The sequence below is a fragment of the Xyrauchen texanus genome, chromosome 48 (genome assembly GCF_025860055.1).
Source record: "Xyrauchen texanus isolate HMW12.3.18 chromosome 48, RBS_HiC_50CHRs, whole genome shotgun sequence".
Taxonomy (NCBI): Eukaryota; Metazoa; Chordata; class Actinopteri; order Cypriniformes; family Catostomidae; genus Xyrauchen; species Xyrauchen texanus.
In genome coordinates, this window is record NC_068323.1 from 14,408,826 (window position 1) to 14,422,454 (window position 13,629).

At 39.7% G+C, this 13,629-nt stretch overlaps 1 protein-coding gene across 3 annotated transcripts; it reads right to left on the minus strand.

Moving 5' to 3' along the window:
• Positions 1-1,502: 1,502 nt before the first annotated feature.
• LOC127639437 (BTB/POZ domain-containing protein 2-like) lies at positions 1,503-12,654 on the minus strand. Of its 3 annotated transcripts, none has more exons than XM_052121453.1 (9): positions 12,140-12,654; positions 10,148-10,267; positions 9,322-9,478; positions 8,997-9,102; positions 8,694-8,891; positions 3,703-3,895; positions 3,467-3,554; positions 3,198-3,344; positions 1,503-2,591 (listed from the first exon to the last, which is right to left on the minus strand). In XM_052121453.1, exons 1-9 carry the CDS (start codon positions 12,652-12,654, stop codon positions 2,430-2,432), a joined length of 1,686 nt encoding a protein of 561 aa, XP_051977413.1. In that variant the 3' UTR covers positions 1,503-2,429. The 3 variants fall into 3 exon arrangements, with proteins under 3 accessions (XP_051977413.1, XP_051977412.1, XP_051977414.1); XM_052121452.1 differs by having other exon boundaries at positions 12,050-12,654; XM_052121454.1 differs by lacking the exon at positions 10,148-10,267 and having other exon boundaries at positions 12,140-12,618.
• Positions 12,655-13,629: the final 975 nt, after the last annotated feature.

Here is a 13,629-nt window from a genome sequence, read left to right on the forward strand (position 1 = left end):
TCAACTCACCACGTGCCCAACAGAGAGCGAACCACTTTATAGCGACCACCAGGAGGTTACCCCATGTGACTCTACCTTCATTAGTATCCGGGACATTTTGGTTGCTTAGGAGACCTGGCTGCTGCTGGAGTTACTCAGCACGCCCTGGATTTGAACTCACGATTCCAGGGGTGGTAGTTAGTATCTTTATTCGCTGAGATACCAAGGCCCGTAAGTTGTTTTTGATGACCAGTTTCTTTAGCTCAGATCACGCTTAAAACTGATCCAGCTAATTTCAGGCTGATCCAGCTCATGCACGTAATTGACTCTTTTCCTGTAAGGCGAGACTTTTCTACACTCGCCATATTTGGTGTTCCATTTTAATACAAGCGTTCCATCTCAGGAACTAAATATTCTCGGTGTTTACTTACCCTTAATTTTTGTATACTGTTCTCCATCTATTCCTTAGTAAAAGTTGCTCTTAGCAGTTTTTAGAATGGGTTTAAAACTTTTAATGGAAATGACAACAAGTCTGTGAGGGATAGACTTAGTCTCTTTAATGGGCTGCACTGCAGTTTAGTGTTTTTGGATAATTCCGCAGACAAAACACCTGTCCAAGAACTTTCAGTAAACAAAGAACTCTAGACAACATGCGTTGTGGAGAATCAGATGTGATTTAGAGCTTTATACAGTTCGTGCCATTGATGAAAGAGACTGTAAATCTGACCCTCACAGCCTCGTTGTCATTCCCATTAAAAATTAAAGATGGCGCTAGGCCCAGATTTCAAATCTCACGTAAACACATTTTTGGTTCACATGGTGCTTGTAAGGCTGAGTAGCCTTCCAGGAACCACGGATGGCACCTTTCTCCCATTGCAGATGTGAGTCCACTCACAAGAGAGCTATGGATGTGATTCTAGGAATGATGGATGTGATTCAAGCTTGGAGTGGTGGTGGTGTAGTGGGCTAAATCACATAACTGTTAATCAGAGGGTCGCTGGTTTGATCCCCACGTCCACCACCATTGTGTCCTTGAACAAGGCACTTAACTCCAGGTTGCTCTGGGGGGATTGTCCCTGGAATAAGTGCACTGTAAGTCGCTTTGGATAAAAGCGTCTGCCAAATGAGTAAATGTATGATGCGCATCCCTTTAAAATGTGTACAACTTTAACGACTGCACACCTGTAATAATCAGCCTTTGTTTTTTCCCATATATATATATATATATATATATATATATATTCACAGAATAGTCAGGGTAAATGCCATATTTAACTTAAATAAAGATTAGGCTATGAGGGATGGACACACAACATGTTGCTTTTGTGTACCTTGGAGACAATTGTTCAGCTTACATATCTTTGACTCTGTCTTTTTCCAAACATTTTCCAGTGGCCAAAACTGGAAACTGGTTAAAATACAAAAAAAGAAATAAGACTGTACAACCAAGTCTATCCCGAATAAGGCTCATTAGCCAAATTTGATGCATATTAAAACACAAATTATTAGTACAAGACTAGAAGTGCTGCATAAATTGACCCAAACTACGGGTGCAGACTTTTAATTAAACACAGAAACAAGACAAGGATATATTTACAGTGCTTACAAGGTAAGCATTGGTACATTCATGAAGCTGTTTCCTGTTTCTCTTCCATATAACTTTGATCAACATCTCAAGAAAACATTATTCTGAAACGTCATAGAAATGTGTTCAGTATTTCACTGCAGTCAATACCTTAAGCGATTTTATACACAGTGGCATTAGAATGCAAGTGCTCTCGTGGTTTAGCTCCATTAACAAGGTCAACTATAATAAAACAACTTATAAACACCAACAAATAACATTGTCCTCAAGGAAATAGAGTTTCACCTCTTTCAAGGGGTGCAGGCCACTAATAATGGGTACATAACAGTCCATTTTACAATGACTTCACAGTCGCTCATACTAATATGGATGTAGTGTATTTTCCCAAGACTTGCTTGGAGGATTTACTCTTGGGTTGGAAGTGCATCAGTGCGGGCTGAAGGACTGATGATCATTTAACAATCAAGGGCCAAAGGTGGAACCAAACATAAACCAATTTTCAACATTCACACAAACGGACAAATGAAAGAATGTTGCCCTCACCAGAGTACTCTAGTTTCTGAGACGTACCTGTAGTAGATCATTGCAATGACTCTGAGTTCCTAAACTTGTTCATTAACTAGCAATAACATTGGCTGGTCACAACATCAAGGTTGTACTACGAGGTGCTACTTGAGGAAACAAAAATTGTACCCTAAGTACACTTTAAAAGAACTGAATTCTCATACTCAAATCTTAGTACAGATATGAAAGCCTTTAAGAAACGAGAGATCAGTATTTGTTCACCAGTCTACAGGGAGACCAGTGAATTGGCCACAAAATGCAATGAACAAGTCCTCAATCGTGAGATGATTTTGCTCAGTCATTATGTGTAGAAGATGACATCTGGGATTTGTCCATCCTCTACGGAAGTGCCGTTATTGTTGCCTGCAGCATAGCAGAATGTAAAGCAGGTCTTGGTGCCCGTGGCAGGGGCTTCGTGTGTGACTTTGCGCATCCCCTTGGTCCCATAATGAGAGTCTGGTCCCTGCAAAAACATCAACCATCGAAGGTTCATTTATAATTTATGGAATATGAATGAGAAAATAAATTCACAAACTTGATTTTGGAGAGGGAAAAGCAAGATATGGAAAGATTGGTGATCTCTAAATTTGTAAAAACAAAAAAAAAATCGTTACAGCTCAAATAACACATTTATATACTAAATAATATATAAGCCCTTTAACAAAACCACTAGTTGCACAATTCTTTCAAACTCTCTGGGATACCTTTTCCCAAAGTATACTTCGGTCAGACACACGTGACACAAATCTCAAACTCTACGTGACTACTTGAATGCAGACTAAGCTCAAGTTTGTGCAGTCATTGCATTCCAAAAGGTGTCAGGACTGAGGTTTGTTACCACGGCAGTAATGCAAGATCGCAAGGTAATTATGTTTAACCGGACCACGCGTTGGCAATGCATTTGCCAAGCACTCGCGTCTGCATTCTCATACTTGTGTAAATTGTTTCTGGCATTACAGTAACTGCAATTTTTGCCTGTTTTTACAAACTGAGCCACAAAAAAAAAAAAAAAAGAAAAAGGTGAGCTTGTGTTGAACCTGGAACATTGCTTTAAATTGATGGCTTTTACCTTAAGGGTGGCGCAGGCAATGTAGTTGACGCTGGGAAGAATTTCCACAGGCTCCTTGAACATGACTCGGAAGGTACTGGCTGTTCCATCACAGCTGAAGCCAGTATCATTCTGACCCAGAACAGTGTTGCTGTCTGTATGTATGATCTACGTATAACAATATTCATTATTACCACTAAGACACTGTCACACTTTAACCACAAAACTAAATAATTATTATAGCAATGCCAATATGATTATGGATGATCTTCAGAGTGGTTGGTTCTCACCTGAATGTTGACCTGATAGTCAGTTGGGCCATGTATAGACCCATAGAGCCCAAATCCCACCACAAATATTCTGCGGTTTACAGAAAACCTGTGAGGAATTTCAAAGAAATAGTTTTTCACAGTTGTTACAAGTCACTTCACATACATCAAGTAAAAAATGTCTAGAATCAACTCTGCATGCTCTCTATCAAAGTCTCAGCACTTTTTCAATCGATGGCTTCAAAACACAGGCTCACCGGATGCGGTCACTGGTTCCGCTGTAGCCCCAGCGGCTCTCCACCTGACTAAAACGTGTGATGCTGCACTCCTTCCCCCGGAGGCAACAGCGAGGCCGGTCAATAAACTCCACATGGGGTTTGGGATTGACAGTAAAATGCAGGAACAAACTGACCACCTCCCGGTCTGTAAGTATACCAGACTGCGCTGGTCCTGTTGCACACATAAAAGCAAGGTTAAGCTGGCGGCTGCGATCACAACCCTTTCAGTATATACTGTCAACAGTGACGTCTATACAGCACGACTATTTTGAGAACAGCTGGTATTACAAAAGGTACTTGTTCACTCAGCTTTGGGCACTAAAAGTAATCAGAAACAGTATTATGTTCATAGTAGAGGCTGACTGATAGTGGATTTTGCAGATGTCGATAACCAATTAAACGTCCGATCATTTTAAAATATATGTATATGTTACAAAATGTTCTCATTCTTTTCTTACTATGACAGGCACAGAGAGACTACAAGAGTCCAAAATAAATAAAATCCCAGAAGCAGTTTATTGTTCAAACAAAATCACAGAATTATAGATTTATTGCATAACGTAGGACTTTTAACTATAAACAAGCCTGAATCAAAACAGGGACTCTTATTTTGTAATGACAGAAACTTGGCTCAATTACAATTCTTTATGTTTCAGTATTAAGACAATTAAGCTTTTTATAGCCTATTGAGTTCACTAGATGAAGGGTTTTGAATATATATATTTCAATAGATGAGGTTTAAAGAGTTATAAGGTTTATTATTATTCACAAGATATGAAGTTTGAGACACAATCTATGTGCTGACTTGGCACATTTCCATTTTTCTTTGCATGCTCTTGCTAGAACACTTGATTATCTCATTAAAATAAAATATGGATAAACATTGCCAATGATGAAAGCTTTATAGACAGCAAATCCACACAAGGTCTCAATTATTATATTTCTTTCACTTCTAGAAGCTGCTGTTATACTTTAGAACCAAGACATTTGACAAATTTAAATAAACGTGCGTCCCAAACTGCACACATCTGCGCTATTCTATGCCATTTTGTAGTGTAAGTAGTGAGAGTAGTATGTTAACACTGAAAATGTAGCAAAATATTTTTTTGGGGATGATCTGCTTTTTCAACCATCAAAACGGAGTGTGGAATGTTGGACACTTCATGCACTCAAAGCACACGGCTTGCCATACATAGCGGAAGGGGTGGAGTTACCTCATTGTGCTGCTGGTCTGACAAAACAGTTGTAAATAATGAAGAATGTAGCAGCTGACAAAACTTCAGCGGATACAGTACCTTACAAATGTACATCATCCCAAGTTGTGAGAATATGTACGTTGTTTAAGATACAACTGTTGAACTGAGGTTGGCAAATGCACTAAAGCTAGCGGGAACACATCACGTGCGCTTGAAACATCACTTCCATCAGCTATTAAATGGAGAACGCTTCCATGTAGTAAAATTATTTTTATTCCATTTGGTACGATACTACACGGCTGAGTGGATAGTATATTTTGTAAGTGCATCGTGCGTCACTTGGGACACAGCTTAAGAAATCAACAATTATCGGAATCTATTATCAACTATCAGCACAAATGAATCGGTAAAACCAATATATCTGTCTACCACTAGTTTATAGGCAATTAAAATGGATCATCAAACCAACAAACCAAATGAGCACTTTCTGTACAGGTTTAAAGGGGTCATGACATGGGTTTTTTTATTGTATTATTATGTTCCCTTAGGTGCAATTATAGTATTAATATATTTTTTTTTAAGAAAAACTTTTAAAATCTAGTGATTTATGACCTTTTCCCACCCTGTTTCGCATCCTCTGATTCAAACAGTCTGTTTTGGGGGCGTTTTCCATTTAAGACTTCAGTGTTAACGCCCACTGTTATGATTGGCTAATGTCAGTGCCTATGTATCAATTATTGACGCCCCAGCCAGAACAATATGCAAGTAAACTAAGTAAAAACACAGTGATTATTCATAATGAATGAAATTGCGCTTTAAAAAGTAGTTTAAAGTTTAAAATAGATTACTTACAGTTTGCGTCGTCGTTGTTCCCAGAATAGTCGGCACGGACTTATCTTTGAGCAACAGTTTTCTGGCAAAGCCAGCATCATATTGAGATTTGTTCTCAAAACAGTCATCCTTAAAATGTACAGAACAAATGCTTAAGTTAACACTGCCGTGACTGGAACGTCCGCAAAAAATAAACTGCATCCATTTTTCCCTGACGTCTGGATCTTTCGGCAGCTTATTCAGAGGTTTTGTTTGACCACAGCCAGGAACAGCACATCTGTGTGGCATCGTAATTTTCCTGTGCACAAGTAGTCTCTGTCAGAGCTCGCTGTCCATCGACTGAACACTTGTGAGGCGCACGGCGATACTGAAATGAGCGTAGTTGTCTTGCGCTTAAAGCGTAGTTATCTTGTGCTGGAGGCGGTCATATGCAAACGCTGGTACGTCACTTCTAACCGTCACGTCACTTCTAACCATGAATCCAGAACGAGCTGTATTTTGAGCTTGATTAAATAAATGATTCGTTTAGAATGGGGAGGACGTCTTAAAATATTAAACTTGCAGGACGTTTTAATGATACAAAGACCTCTTATATACCAAAAGATCAAGGCAAATTTGGTTTCTCATGTCATGACCCCTTTAAAGTAACAATCAGTTTTTGGTTTATGCATAATATAAGGTCTATGTTTAACATTGAGACAAACTTGAGACTTTCCCGTAGAGGTCGACCGACAGTGGATTTTGCAGATACCGATAACTAAGGTGTTGTAAAAGGAAGATAACCGATTAATCAACCAATAGTTTTTAAAATCGATTTATAGAATAATAAAAAACATTCTTATTCTATACTTACGTTGAAGTCCAAGATGAATAAATTCCCAAAAGCAGTTTATTGTGCAACCAAAATCCCAATAATGACCAGAAAAAAAATAAGATTTGTTTCATAATGTGTGGGACTTTTTACCATAACAAGCCTGACATACACATGAACTCTCATTTTAAAATGACAGAGATTTGACTCTTTTACAGTGCACATGACTAAAACTTCATGTATATGAAAGTATTTACCAAATTACGTTTTTTTAATAGCCTGTATATTAGTACTCTTTACCAGATAAAGAGTTATATATTGTGTGTATATTATATATATATATATATATATATATATATATATATATATATCACACACACACACACACACACACACACACACACATACAGTATATCACCAGATGAGGCTTATTGATGAGGAATAAAAAAACAATTATTGGCAACTATCGGCTTAGATTTTTGCACATAACCGATAGTTATCGGCATTGATTAATCGGTTATATTGAGATATATATATATATATATATATATATATACACTCACCTAAAGGATTATTAGGAACACCATACTAATACTGTGTTTGACCCCCTTTCGCCTTCAGAACTGCCTTAATTCTACGTGGCATTGATTCAACAAGGTGCTGAAAGCATTCTTTAGAAATGTTGGCCCATATTGATAGGATAGCATCTTGCAGTTGATGGAGATTTGTGGGATGCACATCCAGGGCATGAAGCTCCCGTTCCACCACATCCCAAAGATGCTCTATTGGGTTGAGATCTGGTGACTGTGGGGGCCATTTTAGTACAGTGAACTCATTGTCATGTTCAAGAAACCAATTTGAAATGATTCGAGTTTTGTGACATGGTGCATTATCCTGCTGGAATTAGCCATCAGAGGATGGGTACATGGTGGCCATAAAGGGATGGACATGGTCAGAAACAATGCTCAGTTAGGCCGTGGCATTTAAACGATGCCCAATTGGCACTAAGGGGCCTAAAGTGTGCCAAGAAAACATCCCCCACACCATTACACCACCACCACCAGCCTGCACAGTGGTAACAAGGCATGATGGATCCATGTTCTCATTCTGTTTACGCTAAATTCTGACTCTACTATCTGAATGTCTCAACAGAAATCGAGACTCATCAGACCAGGCGACATTTTTCCAGTCTTCAACTGTCCAATTTTGGTGAGCTCTTGCAAATTGTAGCCTCTTTTTCCTATTTGTAGTGGAGATGAGTGGTACCCGGTGGGGTCTTCTGCTGTTGTAGTCCATCCGCCTCAAGGTTGTGCGTGTTGTGGCTTCACAAAGGCTTTGCTGCATACCTCGGTTGTAACGAGTGGTTATTTCAGGCAAAGTTGCTCTTCTATCAGCTTGAATCAGTCGGCCCATTCTCCTCTGACCTCTAGCATCAACAAGGCATTTTCACTGGATGTTTTTCCCTTTTCACACCATTCTTTGTAAACCCTAGAAATGGTTGTGCGTGAAAATCCCAGTAACTGAGCAGATTGTGAAATACTCAGACCGGCCCGTCTGGCACCAACAACCATGCCACGCTCAAAATTGCTTAAATCACCTTTTTCCCATTCTGACATTCAGTTTGGAGTTCAGGAGATTGTCTTGACCAGGACCACACCCCTAAATGCATTGAAGCAACTGCCATGTGATTGATTGATTAGATAATTGCATTAATGAGAAATTGAACAGGTGTTCCTAATAATCCTTTAGGTGAGTGTATATATATATATATATCGGTCTACATCTACCTTCCGGTTTATTCTACAACATGTAAATTGCTTACATTCATACCTCAAGCATGAATTGAAACATTTTTGTGGACATAGGTTGCTAAAAAGTTGCTACATGCTCAGACAGAGAACAAAAACTGCTTAAACCACCATAATGTAGTTTTCTGGTCATCTTGAGTTAGTCTTGCTAGCCCCACTGCATCAAGTGTCCAAAACCAGCTAGGCCAGACTGTGCGACCAGCTACCACCTTGGTCTGTTAGGCTGTTTTTAGTATGGTTATGTTACATAAATATAAGAATATGCCATAATACCTATACTTTTATTTAAATAATTTAGAGATTGGAGGGTTTAATGAAAATTACCAGCAGCAAATTCCTCAATGGTCATGAGTGGGAAGCGGATTAAGGAAAGTGCTTTGCCCAACACTCTGCGTTTGTTCTCTGGGGTGGGCTGCAACTGTTGCCTTTGGGCCTCAGCTTCCGCCCAACGAACCGCTGACCCAAAGAGTCGCACCTCCCGTAAACCCAACGTATCTCTCTCCAAGACTGCCATGAGGGTGTCTACAGAGTAGCGAACAAATAACAATCACTTAGAATACTTGCGTTTTAGATTTGTATTTTTTGAGAAGTTGATACTTGAGTTCAGTGGGTCTCAAACAGTAATACCAAGGTCGATATCTGTGAAGCCCTCGGCAGCCAGTGCATCAGCAGTGTTCTTGTCGATATTTTCTAAGCAGAGACTGGCCAGCTGGGGCTCATCAAAAAGTCGTGCCTGAAAGGAAGGAATTGTGTTTTCAAAGAATATACAATAGACTGTACACCAAAGCAGATGACAAACAAAGCTCAAAAACTTGAGGCTGTTTGCAAGGATTTTAAATTGAGCTGTCAACTATGGGGATTCAGGATTTTTGGAGAACGAACTTGCAACGAAGGTTGTGTGCTACTTTCAATACTAGCTTAGTGGGTTAAATCGGACTCCTGTGATTATTACCTGGGTAAGCAACATAAATGCATTGTCAGCACGTAGATTTTTCTTCAAGAATTCGACACAGTGGGCCTCGAGTGCAGGTACTGCATACTTTTTAGCTGTGTATAGTGTGGTCATAACGGTCTCTGGTCCAATTTGCACTTCATCCGAGTATAGAAATCTGCGTTTACAAGATGAAAAAAAAAGACAATTCCAGACTGAAAGATGGACATGCCGACAGACAGATAAATAAACTGTTTGTCAGATGGATAGATAGATAGACATATGAACAGACAGACAAATGGCAGACCAACAGACAAACAGATAGACCGATAGAGACAGACAGACAGACAGATAACCATTACATAGATAGATACATTGGTACCCATTGTTTCCAGTCTTTTGAGAAGGGAACCCCCTGGGAAAAGTCTAGCGAGAATGGCATTTTATTTAATTGGAGTCCCACAGAAACCCCTACACCTAACCCTCAACCCAATAACAACAAATGCAATTCTGGAGAGACTTGCCCAGCCCACGGGTTCTCCTCTAGACATGATCTACCAAAATTTCATGCAGTCCTTTTAAAAGTAACAAAATGACAAAGAATCCGAAGGCATCTTACACTGCTGTATTATATGCATTATATGCTGTATTCATTTAGAAAGATTTTACAGCAGGACCAGTAACTGCAAGGTATTTTGGCAGAAATTACAGTTATTATGTTAAATTTCTGCATGGGACTGATGACATTTTGCAGTTAAATGGCAAAGGGACATTATGACAACAGGGGTCAACACACTGAAGAGCAGCATACAAGCATGCAGCCACTCACTACGCGCCCCATTCTTACTTGAGAAGGGCTAGAAATGCAGCCGGTTCCACATCTGGCAGTTCAATTTCGGTCGACGTTGTGGCCATGCCACCGTTGAACATGGCATCAAACACGGCACTTCCCACAGCGAGAGCAAATCTGCGGAGAGTAACGGGAGCGGACTGTAAATACGGGCATTTGATGATCTAATATGGATTTATATCCTCGCCGAATAAAAATGCCTTCTGATATACAGTATACCCTGCTGAAAAAGAAAAACAGCTAAAACCAGCCTTGGCTGGTCTTAGCTGGTCACTCAGCCTGGCCAAGCTGGTCTCCCATCTAAAAAGTGCCCAAAATCTCTCTAATATCAGCCAACTGACCAAACTGGGTGACCAGCGAAGACCAGCTTAGGCTGGCTTTAGCTGTTATTCTCAGCAGGGATTTTAATCGACCGGAAGTATCTATCAGATTTAAAGGGATAGTTCACCCAGAAATGAAAATTCTCTCATTGTGTACTCCCCCTCATGCCATCCCACGTGTAAATGTCTTTCTTTCTTAGGCTGAACACAAATTAAGATTTTAAGAAGAATATTTCAGCTCTGTAGCTCCATACAATGCAAGTGAATGGTGACAAACTTTGAAACTCCAAAAAGCACATAAGGAATCATAAAAGTAATCCATACGACTCTAGTGGTTAAATCTATATCTTCAAAATCAAATGGCAGGTGTGGGTGAGAAACAGATCAATATTTAAGTTATTTTTTAATATAAATCTTCACTTTCTTCTTTTGTTTTTAGTGATTCACATTCATCTTGCATATCTTCACCTAGGGCCTACTGGGCAGAGAGGAACATTGATAGTAAAAAAGGACTTAAATATTGATGTTTCTCACCCACACCATCTATAATAGCACTTCTGAAGACATGTATTTATCAGCTGGAGTCGTATGGATTACTTCTATCAAATCGAATCACTTTATTGTCACACAACCATGTGCACAAGTGCAACAGTGGGTGAAAGTCTTGTGTGCAGTTCAGAGCAACATAGCAGACATGGCAGTGACGAGACATATACCAATTTACAATAAACTACACAACACAATTTTCATAATGTACACATAATTACACGACACAAAAATAGTATACAATGTACAGTAAACAATACACATAATATAGAATACACATAGAATAAAAAAGGTATATAAATTGTATAAAAAAATATTCAATAGGTTGTATTGTAAAGAGAAAATAATTTATGACAGTCCAGTGTAAGATTAATAAAGTGCAGTGCTAATGTATATTGATCTTGAGAGTTAAAGTGTTTTATGCTGCCTTTATGTGCTTTTTGGAATTTCAAAGTTCTGGCCACCATTTACTTGCATTGTGATGACCTACAGAGCTGAAATATTCTTCTTAAAATCTTAATTTATGTTCTGCAGAAAAAGAAAGTCATACACATCTGGGATGGCATGATGGAGAGTAAACGATGAGAGAATGTTTTTTATTTTTTGGGTGAACCTTCCCTATAAGAGCATGCAAATTATTTATTGCCTGTATTATGCATATTTACCATAGTTAATTTACAAAAATATAGTATTCCACAGTGTCACTGCTAAAAAAACAACAACAACAAACCAGATAAAACCAGCCTAAGCTATGCTGGTCTTAGAAGATCACCCAGCCTAGTCTGAGGTTGGGGGCAATTTTGAGCTGGGAAGACCATCTAGACCAGCTAAGACCAGCCAACCAGTTTAGGCTGTTTTTTTCAGCAGGGTGACATTGTATCTCATCATGAAAGTTGAAGTCCAATAATATCCTAAATTTGAGTCTTGTCCAATCAGCAGTACAACCTATAATCATGAGCTTGGTTTATTGCAATATACAGAGTAATATGACTCCAGTACAAGAGAAATTAAACATACCGCTATTCATCCCTACCTGTGCGCTGGAATGCGCTGCACTCCCATTCCCTTCCCAACCAAAAAATGGACGTCACTTAGCACTTCGTTGTTAAACAAAAATGCAAACCTTTCTTTCACTGTACTTTTTGTCGCTTGCCAATTGTAGACCGGCTCTCGGTAAACCAAAACCGATGCCGGGCTGCTGGGAAGCGAGGCGGCGGCGGGAGCATCGGCGGATGAGGATGCGGTCGAGGTGGAGGATGAGGAGGATGATGACGTCATGTTTGACGCAGCGCCAGAAGTCGCTCCGCTAACAGACGCACCGGCGCTCTGACCGACCGGCTGCCGGGAAGAGTTCTGCGCGCCCGGCGTGCTTCTCACCGCAGACTCGGCGCCTCCGCCGCTTTCCGGGCCCGATTGGGGGTTCGCATTCCCCGCGCTCCGGTTTATCCTCCCGGTCGCACCCGCTGCTCCCCCGTTGCTTGCGGGCGTGGAGTGAGCGCTGTTGCTCGGTGGTGCATTGCCCAGCGGCCCCACATTAGAAAAGTTTAGACACGAGGATCGGCTGTTGCTCTCACCCGCAGCCATCTTGGATGGTGAACACTGCAGGCTTGGCTGGAATAAACATACACAACAGCGCATAACCAGAAATACTGGCCAAATGACTGCCTTACCACGAGAGGCTGGATATGGGCTTGAACATGGCAGAGCCCCTGTTAATTGTTTTGTTCTCTGCCTACAGTTCATTTCATTCGACAAATATATTCTCTTGATTTTTACTTTATTGTAGGGTATCGATGCAGGTGTTCCTAGTTAATTTCCATTCTTGGAAGTATTGATGTGGAGAATGGAAATGGCCTTAGAGGAACGTTTCCCAAAAATTAAAAATGGTTTAAAATAAAAATAAACCATTTTAGATGAGTTATAAGTAACAAATACAGAAATTTCTCCAGAACTATTGGAACAATCAAATAGCGGTTTTATAATGTCAAAACAGATCTACAGATTCTTTATTTATTTAATTAATTATTTTTTTACTTCAATTTATTTCATTCATCGTTAAATTTCATTAAATTCAACTTTTTATTTATTTTATTAGTAAATATATTATGGCAATATCTATAACTATGGATTGGTCTCCCCATTGTCCAAGGGCATAGCAACAAGAGGGGACATGGAGGACACGTCCCCCGCACTCTTTAAAAAAGGTGATTTGGTCCCCCACACTTTCCCAAGCTAAACCCACACCAGGTCCAAATGGATTTGTCTATGGTATCCTTTGCATTTTGTTACTTTGGACCGACTGAGCGACCATCCAGCCAATCACAGGTGAGTTTCATGAGTCGAAACAAGCCTTATGTAACAGGCCGCCAGTCAGACAGTCTAATCAACATGGCTCCATTCATTACTACAAAGTTGCTTTCAACAATGCTCATTTATCCATGTTTTTATTGGCATTGATGTTGATCTAAATTAATAATGTAGATATGAGGAACACACAAGTTATTTATCAGCATATCGTTCTTGATTGGCAGCATTACATGAAATGCACTTTATAAAAAAAGTCCTTCTTCTAAGCACACATTGTAAGTGGAGTTTATATCAGCTCATGAGTCT